This window comes from Carcharhinus amblyrhynchos, chromosome 6 (genome assembly GCF_965287045.1).
Source record: "Carcharhinus amblyrhynchos chromosome 6, sCarAmb.v2.hapA, whole genome shotgun sequence".
Taxonomy (NCBI): Eukaryota; Metazoa; Chordata; class Chondrichthyes; order Carcharhiniformes; family Carcharhinidae; genus Carcharhinus; species Carcharhinus amblyrhynchos.
Window position 1 is genome coordinate 93,196,185 of NC_137329.1, and position 20,313 is coordinate 93,216,497.

The 20,313-nt window shown below is 46.0% G+C and overlaps 1 protein-coding gene across 4 annotated transcripts in view; it reads left to right on the forward strand.

The window, feature by feature from the left end:
* b4galnt3b (beta-1,4-N-acetyl-galactosaminyl transferase 3b) overlaps nucleotides 1-20,313 on the forward strand; it is a 193,535-nt gene that overhangs the window by 108,953 nt on the left and 64,269 nt on the right. For all 4 annotated transcript variants that reach the window (XM_080190978.1, XM_080190979.1, XM_080190980.1 and 1 more), the window contains one exon: nucleotides 7,666-7,761. In XM_080190978.1, the coding sequence (XP_080047104.1) occupies nucleotides 7,666-7,761 (96 nt within the window). The remainder of the gene's footprint in view (nucleotides 1-7,665; nucleotides 7,762-20,313) is intronic.

A 20,313-nucleotide genomic window follows, 5' to 3' on the forward strand; every position in this document is an offset into this window, starting at 1 on the left:
TACGAGAGGACACAGGTTTAAGGTGCTGGGAGTAGGTACACAGGAGATTTCAGGGGTAAGTTTTTCACTCAGAGGGTGGTGAGTGAGTGGAATCGGCTGCTGTTGGTGGCAGTAGAGGCGAACTCGCTGGGGTCTTTTAAGAGACTTCTGGATGAGTACATGGGATTTAATGGGATTGAGAGATATAGATAGGCCTAGTAGGTATGAATATGATCGGCGCAACTTGTGGGCCGAAGGGCCTGTTTGTGCTGTAGTGTTCTACATTCTGTTGCAGGAAATAAAAGCGAATGCTGTAGTGGGTAAAATATCAATGTGGATAGAAGATTGGCTAGCTAAGAGAAAACAAAGGAGGCATAAATGGGTAAGTGCATGCCAGAGATCAGTGCTGGGGCCTCAACTTTTTCTTATAATTTATATTAATTACTTGGATGGAAGAAACAAAGGTGTCTCTTTTTGACGCCAATCAAATAGACAAACTCAAATTAACTTAGGACAAAGATATGGTGGCTAAATCTGCTGATTACACAAAGAAAGGTAGGAATGTTATCTGTGCTCATAGGTGTGCACTAACAATTATAAGAACATAAGAACATAAGAAATAGGAGCAGGAGTAGGCCATCTAGCCCTTCGAGCCTGCCCCGCCATTCAATAAGATCATGGCTGATCTGTTGTGGCTCAGTTCCACTTTCCCGCCCATTATATAACTATTTTGAAGAGTATAGGAGTTAATCCCAGTGCCTTGGCTAATGTTTATCCCTTAAAATCCAAAACAGATAATTTGAACATTATCATGCTGTTTGTTAGAGCTTTCAATGCAAAATTAGCCATCACATTTCCTAAATTACAGCAACTATACTTTAAAAAGTATTATATTGGCTATGATATATTTGCGATAGTTCGTGCTCAAGGAAGGCACAATACATATACTGAAATATGAAGCCACTGAGGTATTAATTTTTGGGGTCTACTTCATCCATCCCATGTACTGTACAGTATATACAAAACAGCTCCTGCTGGGTGGGGTGGGGTGTGTGCAGGTATCCATTTCACATCCAAGCTTACACCTGTAAATCAGGGCCGGGGGTAAGGATGGGCAGGCACTGGAATCAGCAGCCACTCACCATACTTAAATTGATCATCGATGGTCAATTAGGCTTATTGCCAAGCCAATTGACTCCAATAATATGCTACCCATGCCATAAAACAGTTGGCATAAAATGATGGGAATGGTTGACCCCAGTTTTTAAAATATTCTTCAATGGACAGTGTGAGGGGGGCAGGGAAGGGGGATCTGCCTTTTGCAGATTGGGGAATTACACTCTCTATGATGGAACCTGCTTCTGTCTTACCCACCACTTCAACCACAACGACTCCTTTCCCCCCTGCGCTCTAACTTACTGAAGACCCTGAACTCACCTGTTATCAGAAGACTGCAGGCCTTCTTCTGCAGCCCTGACAGTGCCCACTAGTGTGCTTGTGGTGCCACTGGGATTGATGGTGCTGCCAGCCAATTGGATTGGACAGCAGTTTCTGAGGGTACAAATCCCACTGTCGCTGTTTGGCCCATCTGCAGAGCTTTATGACTGTGGAGTGAGTTGCCTTCATGATGACTTGCGGAGTGGGGAAGGAGGGGAGGGTGGAGAGGGCCATGATGCGCAAAGGGGAGCCCTGAAGTCACTACTACCCCTTCCTTCCTGCTCCCGCAGTGACCCTCTATTTAAATATGGCAGACAGCTTGCTGATTTTGACACTTGTCTGTGATCTAGGGCTGAGTGGGAAGGTGGTGCGGTTGGCGTCTGCTCTATTTAATGTGCCCTCCACATCACCAAAAATATGCCCAGCAAAGGCACACAAAAACCAGATCTGTTGTTCTGAAACCTGATGCAAGCTGGACTTGCATTGGTTTATTCAAAGTACAAAACTCCAGGTCTTCCAATGAATAAACTTATGAAATTGAAAAGGGCAGTGTAACGTTCAGGCTTGTGTGGTTCTTCCGGTTATTGGCCAATATCTAAAACTATTTGCAGCATTTACACCCTACGCTAACCTTAATGAAACAATGCCTATAAACACTGCTGTCGTTAACATAAGCCTTTCTAATGTGCTCCTTCATTCATTTTTTCAAAATATTAAATGTGAATATAAGAAGGCATTCTCTTCTTTATAGTCACATTTTTTGCCAAAATGAGTGAATTAAGAAAATTCTAATCTATAGTGGGAATTTCACTAAAATTACATTCTTCCCCACCCCCACTTCCCGACAGTGGGATTGCCTCAGCTGATGTATTGACCATATATAAATTTTGAACACACTCCTTGAGACACAATTCCCACATCTTCTAGAACACTATAGAATTACTAGTTAATGTGTTTTCCTGCCTCCTCCCTCCCATCAACAGCTGTTCTGCTTGCTCTGTGTCAAAAATGGGCTGAACTGCTCAGTGCAATTCAATTTTACAACTATTGCAATATTCCCGCTGTGCTAAAGTGGTAATTTTCTCTCTGTTCTGAATCTCCTAATGGCACCTAATGTGACATTCTCTTTAAAATCTCACCTTTTGTTTTCCAGAAAAAAAAGCTCTGCTTTCTAGTTTTATGGAAGATTTAGCAATTTGAACAATGTATTATTCATTTCATCATTGGTTTCTGACCAGAGATTTTTATTTAGTTTCTGTTTGAGCTGCAGCTGTTAACAGAATCTAATAGAAATACTTGCTAATAGGGGACTTAGCCCATGCAGCACTCATTTTAGACACAATCTACAGTTGCAGTAAAATGAGCAGGTCCTTTCCATTGAAAGCATGGAGCAGAAATTCTTACTAACCTCAGATGATGAATAGTGGCAAGTGCAAGGGTTTCAAATAACCAGCTGCACTTAACTTGAGTCATATATAGGAATACCAACTGTCACTGACTGTAGTTGTTTGCCATAAACAGTTTATAGATTCTGTGATCTTTGAAGAACAAAACAGCCTGCATTGGAGCTTTGAAAACTAGACTGCTGCTGCTTGAGAATATTTAGCTGCTGTGTCAGGAGATTACATACTAGGTCATATTTCGGTACAGTTCTCAATATATATTTCAACTAAAATCGGAAGGGGGGAGGAAAACCTGTTAGTCATTGAAGACAAATGCTGATTTTGTTTTTTTTTCGGTTGTGTGCCTTTTATGATTTGTTTGCAGCAGGGTTTCTCAGTTACACGTTGGAAGACCTTATGCTGATTGTAAAAAGCCTCCAGGGAGTCACCAGCAGAGACAATTTGGCAGAAGTCCATCACAGTTGTTTTTTTTTAAACAACAGTCCATCAGTGTAGGGTTTCTTGCACTGAGTGCAAGTGCAGTGATGTAATAATGTGTGTGGAATATTGCAGAAATAAAGAAGCAATTCATGATGGGGCTTGGCAGCTGAGGTTCAATAATAAAATGTGTTAGTGAATGGAAACTGTGAGGTCAACTCAGGTTTGCTGGAAAATAGGCACAGCAAAACTGACTGTCTTGCAAGCATTGGAATAGTGGGTGTGCGTTATTTTGAGCTCTTCTAATTGAAGAATAGAAAGAAATCACATTTCATTGCTAGACGGCCATTCTTGTAAAATGTTGGAACAGTCAAAGCATTTTATTTCATTCTTGGTGTAAATTTTCCAAAATCTCCATTCCTCATCTCTTTATCCTCCCCCACCCCCCCACTTTCAGGAGAGATTTAACAGAGCGAGAGAGGTGATTTTGTCCTCGCATGTGCAGACAGCCCAGTGGGAACAACTAAAGGTGACTTTTCGAATCTCTTTTTCTGTGAATATATGCCCCGATAACGAGTTCTGAACATTTAATTAAGCTGCCATTACTGTGTTCTGGATGGGCAGAATCTTGTTGAGGTATCGGGAGTCTTGCCCACTGGAAGAGATCCATGCTGTCTCTTTTCTGAAGAACTGCACATCAAACGGGCAGTGGTGTGGCTAGCAGTGACCTCTACCCTGGAATCAAAACTCCAGAGGTTTTGACCTCGCCAGCAAGAGCTGCTGACCAATCACAGGCTAGCAACTCTTGGACTCAACAGCATCACGGAGGAAGTTGTGGCTGTTGCCAGGAGAACACTCCCCAGAGGGGTTGAGTTTTGCAGGAGGAGGGTGCAGGGGGTTTGGAAGCAAAAGCCTGGGGGTGGGTCTCAGCATTTCTTCCCACTTCTGGATGTCCAGTACTTCGGTCAGGCACTGAGGGTCTTTGATGAAGAAATCCACCCTACCTTGCAGGTGAAAGTTGCGCACAGGGTGGCAGCTATCATGCATGTTGCATGGTGACAGTCCCACCAACAGTTAAGATAATCCCAGCAGCAGCTTTAAGTGGCCCTTAATTGACTATTTAAGAGCCTCAATTGGCAGTGTGTTGGGAAGGCCAACGATAGGGCCTTCCTGTTCAGAATTTAACATGGGTGGAGGCATGAAATTGGTGGGGTTTGGATATACCACCTTTTTAAGTACGTACGCCTCCTGCCTCCAAGCTTGAACTAGGAAGAGCACAAATCTCTCACCCAGATGTCATACATGAAGAAAATAAGCACCGACACAGCTGAGTATTGACTGACCTCAACACTTCTTAGTTGGTGAACTGGCATCCATAAATTTCCCAAATTCAGCTTCCTCATCCTAGCAGCAAGATCATTGACCAAGTTTTTTCACTGAATACATACTAATGTTATTAGAATAATTAAATCAGCATTTGTGGCAAAGCTGCAAGCTTGAGCATGATTTCAAGTGATTTAGAAGTGTTTCCAAACCTTAAAGATTATTTTGTGGTTAGCGTGCATTGGCATCCAGCAAAACAGCACTCTCAGATGTAGGTGGTATTTCCCAGTGAGTTGGAACCTTCTACAAGAGCAAAATATTGCACATGTTGGAAATCTGAAGGAGAAGTGGAAAGTGCTGGAAATACTCAGCTGGTCTGATAGCATCTGTGGAGAGAGGAACAGATGTTTCAGATGAACAATCTTCCATCAGAACTGAATATCGACCTGAAGCACCCTGTTTCTCTCTGTGGATGCTGCTGGATCTACTGAGTGTTTCCAACATTCTTTTTGTTTCTCCTGGGGCTCCTTGATGCCACACTTGGTCAAATGTTGCCTTGATGGCAAGGGCAGTCACTCTCACCTCACCTCCGGCATTCAACTCTTTTGTCCATGTTTGAGCCAAGGCTGTAATGAGGTCAGGGGCTGATTGACCCTGGTGCACTACCAAATTTTGTACTGTCTCTGTAAATGTTGAAATTGTATCCCCTATACAGAAGTAATATTTACTAATTTCCAGATTCTTTCCATGTTATCTTGATTATTCTTTCTCTCCTTCATCTTCCACTTTCCCTCAACATACATTTTCCTCCTTTTGATCTATGGCTAAGTTTCCAGCCAAGGTAATATTGTAACTGACGTGCTGAGTCCAGTGATACTCAACTAGCCTTGTTTTTATTCCGATCTGTACTGATTTATTTTCATTCGCTAGCATAAGAAAGAAAGAAATGAATCCTCCCCTTCACCTCCCACCCCAGATCCTGGACTTACCTCAGCCAATGTCCAGATGGCCCAAAGTTGAGATTCCATAGTGAGACAACCTTGGAGATAGATTTATTCAACAATTCCGTTATGTTGTGTAATAGTTTAACAACATTTTGTTCACTAAAAATGATTGCAGATGTTTACATTTCTTGGTGATTTACCAGGGCACCAAGTGTGAGCAGTGGTGATGTTCATGGCTACATTCATATCATAATTCAAGACCATCATGTGTTGTTCTTCTGGTATCCAGCCTAAATCACATTCTAATCCTGAAACTTTCTCTCCACTCGCTCCAAAGCTGTCTCATACACAAGGTGCACCACTTGCTGTCAGGATCTATGCCATAGATATCTCCTGATCACGCAATTCCTTTCCTTGGCCACAATGCTAACTGGTAACAACAGGTCTTTCTTTCATTCAAACACTGTCACTTTAAAAAACCATTACATTCTCTTCCCTTCCCTCATACTTGCTGTCCATTTCCAACTTGTCCTTTAAAAGTTGGCGTTTTCCATCTCGATGACCCTCGCTAACAAAGCTCCTGTTAGATCCTGTCCAATTTTCAACCCTCTTGGCATCACAGTGACTTTCACCGAAGCCATGAAGTGCATCCTCTGACTCTGTGACTGTGGTGCATTAGAAAGCCAGAATGAACCAGCCATTGTATCTATAATGTTTAATTAGGGAAGCAAACACATTTCTTTATATTAAATCAGTCAAACTTCTATTTATGTACCTTTCGCAATCTCGCATTGTCATTTTGTAGATGATAAATTACTTTCAAGATTTAGCCATTGCTGTTACATAGGTTAATGCAGCACCCGATTTCCCCATGGCAATGAACCACAAAGGGCACTAAGGTGAACGGCCAATTAATGGGTTGGTTGAGGGAAGAATATTAACCAGGACATTGAGAGAACTGTGTACTTGCTCTTTTACATCCTTGTGAACAGGTACATTGGACCACAATTTATCAAAGGTAGTCTCTCTAACAATCCTTACTTGAGAAAGGATATACTGGCACTGGAGGGAGTACAGAGGAGATTCACCAAGTTGATTCTGGAGTTGAGAGGGTTGGTTTATGAGGAGAAACTGAGTAGACTGGGACTATACTCATTGGAATTCAGAAGAATGAGGGGAGATCTTATAGAAATGTATAAGCTTACAAAGGGAATAGATAAGATAGAAGCAGGGAAGTTGTTTCCACTGGTAGGTGAAACTAGAACAAGGAGGCATGGCCTCAAAATAAGAGGGAGCAGAATTAATACTGAGTTGAGGAGGAACCTCTTCACCCAAAGCATTGTGAATCTTTGGAATTCCCTGCCCGGTGAGGCAATTGAGGCTACGTAATTGAATGCTTTTAAGGCAAGGATAGATACGTTTTTGAACAGTAAAGGAATTAAAGATTATGGTGAGTGGGCGGGTGTGTAGAGCTGAGTCCACAAAAAGATCAGCCACGATCTTATCAAATGGTGGAGCAGGCTTGAAGGGCTGGATGGTCTATTCCTGCTCCTAATTCTTATGTTCTAAATACAGCATTCTTTTGGAGCTGTATGGAAGTTAAGCAGAGTGCCATAGCTAGAGATACGTAAGAACATAAGAACATAAGAAATAGGAGCAGGAGTAGGCCATCTAGCCCTTCGAGCCTGCCCCGCCATTCAATAAGATCATGGCTGATCTGACGTGGCTCAGTTCCACTTTCCCGCCCTCTCCCCATAACCCTTAATCCCCTCTCTTATCAAGAACCCATCAACCCGCTTCTTAAAAATATTTAGCGAGGCAGCCTCCACCACTTCAACGGGCAGAGAATTCCAGAGATTCACCACCCTTTGAGTGAAGAAGTTCCTCCTCAACTCCGTTCTAAACCGCCTCCCCTTTATCTTGAGGCTGTGCCCCCTAGTCCTACTGTCTTTTTTGAGCGGGAAGAGTCTCTCCACCTCTATCCTATCCATCCCATTCATCATCTTATACGTCTCAATGAGATCTCCCCTCATTCTTCTAAACTCTAACGAGTACAAGCCTAGTTTATTCAGCCTCTCCTCATAGCTCAATCCCAAGATCTTAAAAGTATGAACACTGTATGATGCACTAATCAATGCATTTAATTTGTCTCTCTTGTACAGTTCATGGGTCAAGCAAATTTGCATATATTTGAAGACTGGTGTGGTGGCTCTATTGATCAGCTCAGGAAAAATATTCACTTCCCTCTCTTTCCACATGTGAGTATCTGCTGTGGGGTTAAGCTGTTGTGAAAACGTCGGGATAAATCATTATGTTTGCAGTCAGTTGGAATAGTTGGAATCGTTTCGAGTTAATCATTGTTTGTTGCAATTTCTTCCTTGACTCTATATTGATACTAGTACGGGCCCAAGTTTTGCTGTTGGCTCCACATTACTTTTCAGTCAGGCAAACAGGACTGTGTGCGTTTTATGCCAATGCTGGTTAAGATGTAACGTTAGTGAAGGGCATATTTAAACATTTCAAATGTGTGAAAAGTTGCTTGGGGACTGTTTTAATTTTGGAATAGCACCAGTAATTTTTTGGAATATCACCAGTAACTAAAAGTGATCTTGTTTCACTTGTTAAAGTAAGAAGTGTCCTTAGATCAGCAAATTTACACGAAAGTAGATTGAAATTATTTTGCATCAATTCAAGATATAATGTGTAAACAGCTTATTGTAGTAAATTATGCAATTGCAATTATATTTAGGTGGGGGTGAAATTATTAAGCTTATATGAAGAGTTGAGTATCTTAAAAAGCTGTAATGCCATCAAGGATTGTATCCAGCAGGTTATAGGCTGAGAATTCTGTGGTGAGTGTATAACCTCTTGACTCCTCAAGGACTTGTGGCCGTCTCCCGAGGCATGAGCTAGACGTATAATAGGAAACTCTGCATTTGCTTGGGTGACTTCAGTACTGACAGCGCGAAAGAAGCTTAACTCATCCAGGACAAAACAGCCTGCTGGATCACCACCCCATTCACTGCATTAGACAATGGTGTGCACTTTGCGGTCATTGGCAAAATGGCACTGTTTGCCACACTGAGAGAAGTCAACCTTTTGGACCTGTATTTTCACTGAATTAAGCCAACTCAGGGGCCCTTTAACAATGACAGGCAGGACCTGGTTCCGGAATTCCTGCCCCCATTCCTGTTTCTGGCAATTTTTTGCCAATGAGGGATAGGGTGTAGGTAGCTTTTCCGCGTGACTTTCACCCTTGCTGGCTCCATTGCAAATCTGGGCAGTTCCAACGTCCCCAGCAATAGTTTTGGAGTCTAGCCTATTTTGTAAGTATGCATGATTCATGGCACTCAAAGGCGTCATGAACAGCAACTAAATTTTGGTCCCAGTACAAAAAAACCTGAACCCAGTTTCAATAGTTAGACATTGTATTATGAGACAGGTGTGTTTTAACTACAGTGATTGATCATAATGCTGTATCCTTTAAAGTTAGGTTGATTGTTACAATTGTATAAGTGTTTAGATGCATGAGAGTGTTTATGCTTTTATGCATTCTTAACTGAAGAAAACAGTGCTTGGGAAATCTAGGGGGCGATTCTCCCAAAAGCGCTGAATTGACAGGAAGACTGTTCAAGATCACGACTGTTTTCTCAGTTCAGCTTCACACTTGAATATCCCCACTCTGTGCACTGCAGAGGTCACAATCGTGAATATCATTAAAAACCTGGGGCGGGGGGGGGTGGTGTTGGTTATTTGAACCAAAGACCTGGCCTGCACAGCCCCTCCACACACATTGCTGGCCTCATCACTGCCTCCTCACCATCTCCCCCCACATGCAGACATGCCTGCCTGCTTACCTCGTGCCCCCATGGATCCAGGTAATGCGGGTACCCAATCCCTCCATCCCTAGAACATACTGTCCTCACTGCTGCCCTGCAGAGAACTAGTGTTGTGCTGGTAGTTTGTGATCTCTTGAGCTGGAGCTTTTGAGTATTGCACCACCCTGGACACAGCAGCCAATCGATTAGGAGCCCTGAATATTGACCCCCCCAGCCCTGACACAGCAGCCTATAGAATGGCAGCCAATCAGCACCCTGAGGGATGCATGATACTCAACTGAATGCAGCCTTCAAATTCTTTCACAAGTATTTGTTGCCAACAGGCCCCTGACTGGCCACACTCACTGCACCTGCACTCCCCTAATAATTATATTAGCTGCAGGAATGGACACACAGCCAGTCACGCCTTAAAGATATCTGTGTGGAAACCTGCTCCCAGATTTTCAGAGGCCGACCAGGAGCACCTGCTAGATGCTGTGGAGGAGAGGTGTGAGCGGATCTTCCCTGGCCAAGGGGTGCACCTGCCACAGCATTGTGGGAGAAGATGGCAGAAGTGGTGAATGTCAGGAGCTTGACACCGTGCCCTGGCAGGCAGTGTCTGAGGTCTGCCCGAGGCCAGGATTCAGCTGTCCCCAAGCCAGCTGCTGAGCCTCTGGGTTTGTTCCTCCCAAGGTTGGTGGAGATGCACCAGGAAACCCAGGGAGTTGTGGAAGGGCTGTCAGCAACCATGCTGTGACTGTAAGGCTGTTTAGGGACATTCAACAGAGTGTTGTTGCAGGAAGTGGTGCTGACACAGCATGTAAACCAGGCCAACACTGCAAAGGTGGCGACTGCAGTGGAAGGTCTGGCTCAAGGGTCTGTTCTCATGGGTGACAGGGTTCAGGCCATCCTGGAGACACAACGGGCCAAGGGCGACTGTGTTTCCAGCATCCAGGAGGCACAGCGTTCGATGGCCATGGGTGTCGGGGGTATGTGGGTGACACTGCTGGCCATAGCTGGGACTCTCACTGGCATTCTGGAGAGACAGTGGGCTGTGACTGTCAGCCTCGACAACTTAGCCCAGGCTCAGAGGGCTACTGCTGAGGGGTTTTCGAGCCTGGCTTGCCCACAGAATGCTGTAACAGAGGAACTTGGCCGAGTCTCAATGGACCAGGAGTGAGGGATCGTACATCATGGGGCAGACGCATCGAGGCCTCCAGGACTGGCAGAGCCAGGTAATGCTGGAACTTCTGGAGCTCAGTCCAGCTACCCTGGGGCCTCTGGCATCCTAAGGGACGAAGAAGGGCTTTAGTCCATGTGGGGTCTTCCACCCAGGGGATTCCGGATGCCCAGAAACCTCCAATTCCCCCCCCCTTTGTTCACACTGGGGCATATCAGGGCTGGTGAGATGAACAGGGTGGCACTCCGCAAGTCAGCCAGGGCCCTCCAGATCCCGGCCACCCAGGAGACAACCGCCAAGGGCATTGCAGGCAACAGGGCGTGCAGCACAGCTGGACACCTCCACCTCCGATATGCATGCTGGGATAGCACCGAGAAGAAGCAGTAGACAGCACAAAGTCGTAGTTCACTAAGAGGACACGGATGAAGGTCAGCATTAGTCAGAGTTTGGTAATCATTAATGTTAAAAGCACAATAAACTGTTGATTACACATCACGTTGTGACTAATTTTCTCCAGCTGCCACACCCCCACAGCTCAATGTTCCCGACTCCCAAAATAAAGGTGCTGTTGGTTGAGTCTTGCAAACTCAGCCCATGTTTCAGAATGCCTGCCCTACCCTCCCCAGATCCTTGGTGCAAGTGCGCCCCCCACCCCCCTGGCCAAAAAACCTGTATCCCCAATCTTTACAGCTACATGGGCCAGGGTGGCAGCGTGCATTTGGAGTTAGGGGCCAAACTTGAGTTGCACTAGGGGCAGAATCCCAGTGTGCACTCCAGCGAGTTGTCATCATCATCCAGCCTTCAACCAGGACTCGCAACCATTGCTAGCCCAGGCACATTCATAGGGTCAGATGTTTCTGGGGACAGGGTGGTGGGATGCCAGAGGCTGGGGAAGGGTGATGTGGTGGTTTGAGGGCCCAGGTCGGTTTGGAGGGGGAATAGCAGCTGCACTTGCTCCTGGGATGTGGGGTGGTTTTACACACACACACCCCCCCCCCCCCCCCCCTCCCCCAGCACCAGCGAGGTGAAGCGGGCTGCAATCAAGGTGGCCCTCGCTCCAAGCAGCGGAACAGCATCTTCAGCGGGCTAATGCACCGCTCAACTGCCTGAACTGAGTGCAGACGGGCGTAGGGTTGACAGGATAAAGGAAGTGAATGGGTGGCTCAGGGATTGGTGTGGGAGGAATGGGTTCGAATTTATGGGGCATTGGCACCAGTATTGGGGTAGGTGGGACTTGTTCGGGCGGGATGGGGTTGGTCTGAATCGTGCTGGGACCAGAGTATTGGCGAATCGAGTAAAGAGGACTGTAGACAGGGCTTTAAACTAATTAGGGGGGGGGAGGGTGCGAGGGTAGGTGACGCTACGAGGTCTAAAGTTAAGGATAGGGTACAGGTAAGGGAAGAGGCCGAGGATGTCCCAATTGGTGGCGTTACGGCAAATAGGGTCCAGGTGAAGGCTGGGATGAAAGCGCTTTATCTGAATGCACGAAGCATTCGGAATAAAGTGGATGAGCTGGTGGCGCAGATCGACACAAATGGATACGATCTGGTGGCCATTACAGAGACGTGGCTGCAAGGTGACAGGGACTGGGAGATGAATGTACAGGGCTATCAAGTGTTTAGGAAGGATAGGCAGGAGGAAAGAGGGGGTGGCGTAGCTCTGCTGATTAAGGATAGTATCAAGGTGGTAGCAAGGGATGATATCGGAGCCAAAGAGCAGAACGTGGAATCGTTGTGGGTGGAGATTAGGAACAGCAAAGGGAGGAAGACGCTGGTGGGTGTCGTCTATAGGCCCCCGAATAATGATCTGGAGGTGGGGCGGGCTGTTAACACGCAAATAAGTGCGGCGTGCGCGTGCAGGAATGGGACGGCAGTAGTTATGGGAGATTTCAATCTGCATATTGATTGGTCGACCCATGTTGGACGAGGTGGGCTCGAGGAGGAGTTCTTGGAATGCTGCCGGGATAATTTCCTTGAACAGTGTGTGTTGGAGCCGACGAGGGAGCAAGCTATCTTGGATCTGGTGCTATGTAATGAGGCGGGTAGAATTAGGGACCTTGCGGTGAAGGATCCTCTTGGAGAGAGTGATCATTGTATGGTGGAGTTTCTGGTGCAGATGGAGGAGGAGAAAGTGGGTTCCCGGACACGCGTCCTTTGTTTGAATAGAGGGGAATATGGTAGGATGAGAGAAGAATTGGCGAATGTGGACTGGGGGAGCGCGTTGGAAGGTAGGTCTGCTGAGGAGCAGTGGAGGATCTTTAAGGAGATCTTTCTTGGTGCTCAGCAGAAATTTATTCCGATGGTTAAAAAGGACAGTAGGAAGAGAGGTAATAAGCCGTGGATAACGAAGGAGGTGAAGGAAAGTGTTAAATTAAAAGCGGAGGAATTTAGAGTAGCTAAGAGCAGTGGGCGAGAAGAGGATTGGGAAAGGTTTAAATGTCAACAAAGATTGACAAAGAAGTTGATAAAGGAGGGTAGGAGAAGCTATGAGGCTGGGCTAGCACTTAATATAAAAAAGGATAGCAAGAGTTTTTATAAATATATAAAAAGGAAGAGGCTGGCTAGGGTGAACGTTGGTCCTTTAGAGGATGAGAAAGGGGAGCTAGTGGTAGGGGATGGGGATATGGCGAAGGTCTTGAATAACTTTTTTGTTTCTGTCTTCACGGAGGAGGACGTGAATAATTTGCCGGGTGTTAGCGATGGAAAGGTGGTAGGAATGGAGGGTCTTAATGACATTACTGTTACTAGAGAGGTGGTGCTCGACAGACTGGAGGGGCTGATTGTGGACAAGTCCCCAGGACCGGATGGAATGCATCCGAGGGTTCTGAAAGAAATGGCGGAGGTGATAGTGGATGCCTTGGTGGTTATTTTCCAGACGTCGCTGGATTCCGGGGAAGTGCCGGAAGATTGGAAAACGGCTAATGTTACGCCGTTGTTTAAGAAGGGTGCCAGGCAAAAGGCGGGGAATTATAGGCCGGTTAGTTTAACGTCTGTGGTAGGTAAAATGTTAGAATCCGTCATTAAGCAGGAAATTGCGAGGCATCTTGAAGGGAATTGCTTGATAGGGCGGACGCAACACGGTTTCATTAAAGGGAAGTCGTGTCTGACAAATTTACTGGAGTTCTATGAGGATGTGTCTAGGGCAGTGGATAGAGGAGAGCCGGTGGATGTGGTCTTTCTGGATTTTCAGAAGGCGTTTGACAAGGTACCTCACAAGAGGTTATTGCAGAAGGTCAGGGGACATGGAGTTGGGGGTAGGGTGTTAGCGTGGATAGAGGATTGGTTGTCAAATAGGAGGCAGAGAGTGGGGGTCAATGGGTGCTATTCGGATTGGCGGATGGTGACTAGTGGGGTGCCCCAGGGGTCGGTGCTGGGGCCTCAGCTATTTACCATTTATATAGATGATCTGGAGGAGGGAACCGAGTGCAGGGTGTCGAAATTTGCTGATGACACCAAGATTGGGGGAACGGCAAATTGTGCGGAGGGTGTGGAGAGTCTGCAGAAGGATCTAGATAGGCTGGGCGAATGGGCCAGGAAATGGCAAATGGAATTTAATGTTGGCAAGTGTGAGGTGGTCCACTTTGGTAGGAAGAATGGTAGGAAGGACTATTACTTACGTGGCGAAAAACTGCAGCAGGCGACGGTGCAGAGGGACCTCGGGGTCCTTGTGCATGAATCGCAAAAGCCCAGCTTGCAGGTGCAGCAGGTGGTCAGGAAGGCGAATGGGATGCTGGCCTTCATAGCGAGGGGGATTGAATATAAAAGTAGGGAGGTCTTGCTGCAGCTGTATAGGGCATTGGTGAGGCCGCAGCTGGAGTACTGTGTGCAGTTTTGGGCGCCGCACCTGCGCAAGGATATTTTGGCCCTGGAGGGAGTGCAGAGGAGGTTTACTAGGCTGATACCGGAGTTGAGGGGATTGAGCTATGAGGAGAGGCTGAATAAACTAGGCTTGTACTCGTTAGAGTTTAGAAGAATGAGGGGAGATCTCATTGAGATGTATAAGATGATGAATGGGATGGATAGGATAGAGGTGGAGAGACTCTTCCCGCTCAAAAAAGACAGTAGGACTAGGGGGCACAGCCTCAAGATAAAGGGGAGGCGGTTTAGAACGGAGTTGAGGAGGAACTTCTTCACTCAAAGGGTGGTGAATCTCTGGAATTCTCTGCCCGTTGAAGTGGTGGAGGCTGCCTCGCTAAATATTTTTAAGAAGCGGGTTGATGGGTTTTTGATAAGAGAAGGGATTAAGGGTTATGGGGAGAGGGCGGGAAAGTGGAACTGAGCCACGACAGATCAGCCATGATCTTATTGAATGGCGGGGCAGGCTCGAAGGGCTAGATGGCCTACTCCTGCTCCTATTTCTTATGTTCTTATGTTCAACGGTGCGCTGGGTGACTGCATGGGTCTCCGCCCTCGGTCTTGGGCCTCCGCACAGGCGTCATCAGCCAACACCTTAGCAGGTAACTCCTTTTGCCCAGAATCTATCCCGGGAGCCTGGTCTTCAAAGAGCCCAGGGATGTCCGACTGCCAGAGTACAAAGTTGTCATGGACACTCCCTGGATGGCGTGCATCAATCTGCATGACCTTCATTTGATGGTCGCGGACAGTTTGGACGTACAAGGAATGGAACCCCTTCCTGTTCAAAAATTGCTCTGGCCCTGCATGGGGGGCCCCACAAGGCAATGTGCATGCCATCCATTGCACCTGCACATTCAGGATCCCAGCGATGGATGCAAAGCCGAGAGCCCGGGCCTCCTGTTCCACATGGCCCACATCAAAATTTGTGTACTGCCCTGCCTGGGCATACAGGGCATCTGTGACCTGTCGCACACTTCTTTGCACAGAGGCATGGGAGATCCTAGCTAGGTTGCCACTGGGAGCCCGGAATGATCTGGAGGCATATAAATTCAGGGCAGCCGTCACCTTCACATCCAAAGGGAGCATGTGGCAACTGCTCCCCCAGGGTGTCAGGTGCGAGAGCACCTCACAAGTGTGTCGCACCATGGTCTTGGACAGATGGCACATCTCCTCCAAGAGGGCCTCGAAGGAATTGCAGGGATTGTACCTAAGAACATAAGAAATAGGAGCAGGAGTAGGCCATCTAGCCCTTCGAGCCTGCCCCGCCATTTAATAAGATCATGGCTGATCTGAAGTGGATCAGTTCCACTTTTCCGCTTTCTCCCCATAAACCCTTAATTCCCCTGTCTGTCAAAAACCTATCTACCTGTGATTTAAATATATTCAGCAAGGTAGCCTCCACCACTTCAACGGGCAGAGAATTCCAGTGATTCACCACCCTTTGAGTGAAGAAGTTCCTCCTCAACTCCGTTCTAAACTGCACCCCCTTATCTTGAGGCTGTGCCCTCTAGTCCTGCTGTCCTTTCTGAGCGGGAAGAATCTCTCTACGTCTACCCTATCCATCCCTTTCATTATCTTATATGTCTCTATAAGATCCCCCCTCGTCCTTCTAAACTCCGAGTACAGACCCAGTCTATTCAGTCTCTCTTCATAGTTTAACCCCCTCATCTCCGGTATCAGCTTAGTGAACCTCCTCTGTGCTCCCTCCAAGGCCAAAATATCCATGCGCAAGTGCGGCGACCAAAACTGCACACAGTACTCCAGCAGCGGCCTCACCAGTACCCTGTACAGTTGCAGCAAGACCTCCCTGCTTTTATATTCTATCCCCCTCACTATAAAGGCCAGCATCCCATTCGCCTTCTTGATCACCTGCTGTACCTGCAGACTGGGTTTTTGCGACTCATGCACAAGGACCCCCAGGTCCCTCTGCACCATAGCATGCTGCAGCTTTTCGCCCTTTAAATAGTAATCCCTCCTACTAATATTCCTGCCAAAGTGGATACCTCACACTTGCTAATATTGTACTCCTTGCTCTCAGCACCCTCTGCCTTCTGTGCACCCTCTCAAGAGTCTGCTCACCCACCTCCTGGCCCTCAGCAGCAGCCCCCTGCCCTCCTTCCTGAGGGTCTGGTAGTGGCTGATCCTGCAATGGTCTCTCCACACCCACCACCTCCTGAACTGCCGCCTTGTCCTCCTGAACTGCCCCTGCTGCCACCAATGTGGCCAGCTCCAGACCGAGCAAACCAAGATCCATCTGTACAGTGGGGTTTGGAAAGAGCGTAGAATGACGGTTTATTCTCATTGGCTGCATAAGCCCAGAACCCCTACTTGCGGGAGCTGGCAACATCACACAATCCATGGTGCCATGCATGGCCCGATTAGGGTTGTGTGAGATTCCCATGATGATAAATGCTGGCACAGATTATGCAGGTCTGTGTGCAGCCATGGGCAATGCACATCCTTGAGCCATTGCTGTGTGTACAATTGCAGCATCCGTTACAGGCATGTGTTGCTGGTCTGTGTCACAGGGCAGGGACAGACTGCAAATCAACACACACGTGTGCCCAGTGACAGCAGATTCTGTGCAGCCCACGCCTGAACCTCTGCACCCCTGGCCTGGAGCAGCAGCTGCTTCATCTGGTTAGCAGTCTCAGCACATGGTACACTCCTCCCATACCCCGGAACACCAGCACTCAGTCGAGTCCCCGACCCCACAGCAAGACAATGCTAATGCAAAGTGCTGTGGAGGGGGAGCAGGAGCCCTTGAGGCTCCCTCCCACCCTGCGGGGCTGGGACTCCCTGACGGAACCTCACCCAGAGAGCTATGAGGAAATAGAGTAGAAGTGGCTGGCATGTGCATCTCCCAGCCTGACCTGCCAAAAAAGTAGTTTCAGGGATTACATTTTAGACACACAAGTTAGCAAATGTAACACTTTTTTAAGAAAGGAAGGAGCAAGAAATGCAGAACTACAGACCAGTTAGCATGACATCAGTTATCGGAAAAATGCTGGAATCTGTTATGAAGGAAATCTTAACGATGCATTTATATATCGTATGATCAGACAAAGTCAACATGGTTTTGCGAAAGTCAAATTGTGTCTGACAGATTTAGTGTTTTTGAGGATGTAACTAGTACAGTAGATAGGAGAATCAGTAGTTGCTATATAGTACAGAAACTTGGACAATATTAAGAAGGCAGGCACAATGGCTGGATACTAATGAGCTGAAATGGATGTTTGGATTAACGGGGAAGGACATTAACAGGGACCTGCACATCAAAGATCATAGAATAATAGAATCCTTCCACTGCAGAAAGAGGCCATTCGGCCCATCAAATCTGCACCAACCCTCCAACAGAGCATCTTACCCCGGTCCTATCTACATAACCCCACATAGTTACCGTGCGAATCCCCCTAACCTACACATCTTGGGACATTAAGGGGCAGCTCTGATAGCCCTGTCAACGGAAAGTCACGAGAAAAGCTATAAAGAAAAGTAAGATGAATTATGAGAGTAAACTAGCTCAGAACATAAAAACAGATAGCAAAAGTTTCTACACATATATAAAATGAAAAAGAGCGGTTAAAGTAAACATTCATCCTTTAGGGGAATGAGAAGGGGACTGTAATAACTGGAAATGAGAAAATGGCTGAAGCATTGAACAGGTATTTTGTGTTGGTCTTCACAGCGGAAGACACAAATAACATGCCAAAAATTGATGACAGGGAGGCTATGGCAGCTGAGGACCTAGAAACTATTATCATCACCAAAGAGGTAGTATTGGGCAAGCTAATGGGGCTAAAGCTTGACAGGTCTTCTGGCCCTGATGGCATGCATCCCAGGGTAAGAAAAGAGATGGCGGGGGAAATAGCAAATGCACTAGTAGTAATTTACTGAGATTTGCTGGGCTCTTGGGTGGTTCCTGCAGATTGGAAAACAGCAAATGTGACACCATTGTTTAAAAAAGGAGGCAGACAAAAGGCAGGTAACTATAGGCTGGTTAGCTTAACTTCTGTAGTAGGGAAAATGCTTGAATCTATCATCAAGGAAGAAACAGCAAGACATCTGGATATACATTGTCCCATTGGTATGATGCAGCATGGGTTCATGAAGGGCAGATCATGTTTGACTAATTTGGTGGAATTCTTAGAGAACATTACATGCACAGTGGACAATGGGGAACTTGTGGATGTGGTGTGTCTGGATTTCCAGAAGGCATTTGACAAGGTGCCGCACCAAAGACTGCTGCATAAGATAAAGGTGCGTGGTGTTACAGGTAATCTATTGGCATAGATAGAGGATTGGTTAACTAACAAAGCAAAGAATGGGGCTAAATGGGTGTTTTTCTGATTGACAATCAGTGGCTAGTAGTGTGTCTCAGGGATCAGTACTGGGACTACAATTGTTTACGATTTACATAGATGATTTGGAGTTGGGGACCAAGTGTAGTGTGTCAAAATTTGCAGATGACACTAACTTGAGTGGCAGAGCAAAGTGTGCAGAGGACACTGAAAGTTTGCAAAGGGATATAGATAGTCCAAATGAGTTGGCAAGGGTATGGCAGATGGAGTACAATGTTGGTAAATGTGAGGATCTCCATTTGGTAGGAATAATAGCAAAATGGACATATTGTTTAAATGGTAAAAAATTGCAGCATGCTGCTGCACCTGCAAACCAACTCCTTGTGATCCAGAGCATCGTTGGAAATCTATTCAGTTCAACTTAACCTCCCATTTGATCATTGACTCCACAATATTAAAATTAAATTTTATTCACATCAGATACAAGTGTTCAGCTGACTGTTCATTGAATGCACTGAAGTGTGAGTGCATATTTTGCTAACCTTTCAATTAAAACAATTTAATATTAAAAATGTTCTCCAAATTATTCTGAAATAATTTCAAGTTGAAGACAACAGAACAAGGAAGTTTTAATTTATTGTTAACATTTGTTAAATAATATCAAATTATATCGATTTGTTTTTGTGCTTTATTTCTAAAATAATCAATTAATGTATTTATCTCATTTGCTTCTGTTGTTCTAAAATATATTGATAATTATTTAATTTTCTGTGATTAATAATGGACTTTTTTCATGTGGTTAGTGCTGCACTGATCCGAACAAATGGAGAGTTTGCCATCAAACTCTGACTTATGCCTTGTAAACTGCAGATGGAATTTGAGGAGTCATGGGGTGATGCACTTACCACAGAATTAATAATGATCAATAATAAATTTCTATTTAGCCATTACAACTTGTGCATTAATTACCCCGAAATGAGATTGTTAAACAGGTGGCTAAACTTGCGGATGTGCTCTTGAGCGGACTTTTATGCTGGTTAATTACAACTCTAAACAAATGTATGTTAAATAACATAAGAACATAAGAAATAGGAGCAGGAGTAGGCCATCTAGCCCTTCGAGCCTGCCCCGCCATTCAATAAGATCATGGCTGATCTGTCGTGGCTCAGTTCCACATTCCCGCCATCTCCCCATAACCCTTAATCCCACGCTGGTTATGTAAGATCAGCCCAAATTGATGAAATAAGAGTCCTTGCTGCCTTTCAAAGTGACCCGGTAAAGCCACCATCGGAAGCTCCTTTGGAACCCACTGAGTCACATTGCACCTTCCACTTTTTGGCTGCAAGAAGTTGTGGTGGTGTTCTGATGGTCAGCGGCAAACACCTCAGAGTTTGCCACATTTGGGACAGCAAAATCTGAGCCATTGATTCCCTTCACCACTGACACAACCTGACTGCTGTGTACCATATATAAAAAAAACTATAGCAATTATCCAAAACTCCTTCAATAGCACTTGCCAACCCTCATCCCCTGCAGTTGAGAACAGGGTAGCAAATCACTCACCATCCTTTCAGAAATATATCAACTCTCCTCTGTCATTGGATTAAAATGCTGTCCAGGCATTCTCTACCTAACAGCACAGTGGGAGTACCTTCAC